The sequence below is a fragment of the Tribolium madens genome, unplaced genomic scaffold (assembly GCF_015345945.1).
Source record: "Tribolium madens isolate multiple individuals breed KSU strain unplaced genomic scaffold, Tmad_KSU_1.1 Scaffold_19;HRSCAF=116;Tcas5.2_LG9, whole genome shotgun sequence".
NCBI classification, from domain to species: domain Eukaryota; kingdom Metazoa; phylum Arthropoda; class Insecta; order Coleoptera; family Tenebrionidae; genus Tribolium; species Tribolium madens.
Window position 1 is genome coordinate 2,521,106 of NW_025400983.1, and position 2,303 is coordinate 2,523,408.

General features: G+C 29.0%; 1 protein-coding gene across 2 annotated transcripts in view; it reads right to left on the reverse strand.

The window, feature by feature from the left end:
- Positions 1–2,303, reverse strand: part of LOC123014185 (lachesin-like) — a 194,127-nt gene that overhangs the window by 39,533 nt on the left and 152,291 nt on the right. For both annotated transcript variants that reach the window (XM_044413153.1, XM_044413145.1), the window contains exon 2: positions 1,799–1,962. In XM_044413153.1, the coding sequence (XP_044269088.1) occupies positions 1,799–1,962 (164 nt within the window). The remainder of the gene's footprint in view (positions 1–1,798; positions 1,963–2,303) is intronic.

A 2,303-nucleotide genomic window follows, 5' to 3' on the forward strand; every position in this document is an offset into this window, starting at 1 on the left:
TGATATTAACTGCAGAAAAAATAAAATTAAATACCTATTACAAAAAGAATATAACAAATTAAATAATAAAATATAAAATATAAATGAACAGTGAACAGAATTAGAAGAAAATCAAAACGTGTATAAAATTTGTTTAAAATAAAAATAGAAGAAAAATATTTATATTAACAGCAAAATAGAAGAAGAAGAATAGAACGGCAATAAAAATAATATAAAAATGAATGGAGGGTGCAATAAGTTTTTCCAATTCTTTCGATCAGTTTTTGCTTGACAATTAAGCGTATTAAATTACAAACAAATACCTAAACAGTCTCTAAATAAAAAAATTACTTTAAACAGAAATGTAGGAGTAAAAATTTTAAGAAATTTATCTCACATTTCCAAATTTCGACTTGTTAAGGTTTTCAATCGAAAAGTCCAACTTTTAAGCTCTAAACTATAACTTTAAAACAAAGAGTTCAGAAGTTATGACTTCTAAGCTCAAATATGTAACAAGTGAAGAAAAAAAAGCGATTTTGTGAGCGAAATTTTGAGCTTTCATTGAATTCTAAATTTGAATAAAATTTGAACAAACTTTGGTTTATAATCAAAAATTTCAAAAATAAGACTTTTTTAGTTGAAAGTAAGCTTACCAAATTCAAATTGTCAATCTTTAAACTTAAAAATCAATTTCAGTTACAACTTTGAAACTTATTGTAATTCTAAAAACAGTTTACAACTTGTACTTTCAGGATAAAAATTATGATTTCTAGGCTCAAAAATATAACAAGTAGGTCAAAAAATTAACTGTAAGCAAATTTTTGAGCTTTTATAGAATTTTAAATTTGAAAAAGTGATGAAAATTTAAATAAATTTCAAAAATACGACTTGTAGTTATAAAAATTGACTTTCCATCCACATTCAAATTGTTAACCTTTGAAATTAAAAATGTGATTTTTTAACGCAGAACTTTAAATTTTAAACTTGCAAACCGAGTCAAAATATTAAATAAATTAATAAAAATTTCTAATGCTTTGCATTTTGAGTGTCACAATCTTCTCTTATTACCGCCGTTGAGTTTTTCCAATTCTTTGTACTAATAGTAGAAAAAAATCTAGTAAAAAACATAAATAGAAAAAAAAATAAACGGCTACAGCATTTGATTAAAACAAAAATAGAAAAAATTTCTAAATCGAGATTTGGATAAATAAATTTCGATTATTTGTGATTTAATTGATAAGAAATTAAAATTGTAAAAAGTATAATAAAGCATTTAAGTTTTTCGCAAATTTTATTTCACATGGCGCCAAAATCAAAATTTTGACGCACTGAATATTGTGTTACTTGATTTTTAGTAGATATTCAGTACATCTGTCTTTTTTAAATTTCCAAATTATTTTTTTTATTTTGTTCGATAGTTTTGAAAAAACAGACTTTAGTTGTCTGAAATCGAGATCTTTAAAGTAGAAACTCCCAAATTCAGTCTTAATTAAATTAGCCCATTTTGATTCGTCTTATGCTAATTTCACGGTTCGTTTATGAGCGTCTTCGACAAGCGATAAACCCCGAGTCGTCTCTTTCAAACCGTCTGGAGACGTTTCTCGCGTGATGCGACGGCTATAAGAGCCGTTCGACGGCCATAAAGATTGATGATGAACCGATTCTTTATTTTCTGTCTATACACTAGCTTGAGGGATCGCAAATTTCTCTCCGATTTTCCTCTTTTGATATTCAAGTCCGAGTTTCGCATCAGTCAAAGTCAGCATTTGGGATTTCTCTCTCAGTCATCGCAACTTTACGATAGATAATAACCACTTACCGTTCTGTTGGCTAAATTCTTCACTCTGCAGTTCAAGTAGGCGGTTTTGCCGAGGAGAGCGGTGACGTTCTTGGAGGCGGCCGTGTCGAAATGGGGGCCGCGGGAGGACGACGAGTCCGAGACGGTGTTGCCGGAGCCGCCCCCAGATTGCACGGCACACATCACTGCAAAAATTAAGCAAAATGAAGCATTTTGGGGGAATTTCGGTTGCGGGGTTGGCAGCATTTAAACACCCGTTTGAGTGCTAAAATATCAAATTATTACACAAAAAAAAAACAACTCGATAAAATTATTATTTAAATTTTGTCACAATTACATTTCTTTTTAATAAAATGAGCCCAAAATAAAAAAAATACATTTTGTGTATCTTCTGTTTATTTTGTTTTTTCTTTACACGCCTATTATTGAATTAACATTTTTGTAAATTAGGTTTTTATATAATAAAATTAGTCAAGCTACAATTTTTCCAAACTAGTCTGTAAAGAGGTACTTTTGAAATTAAAAA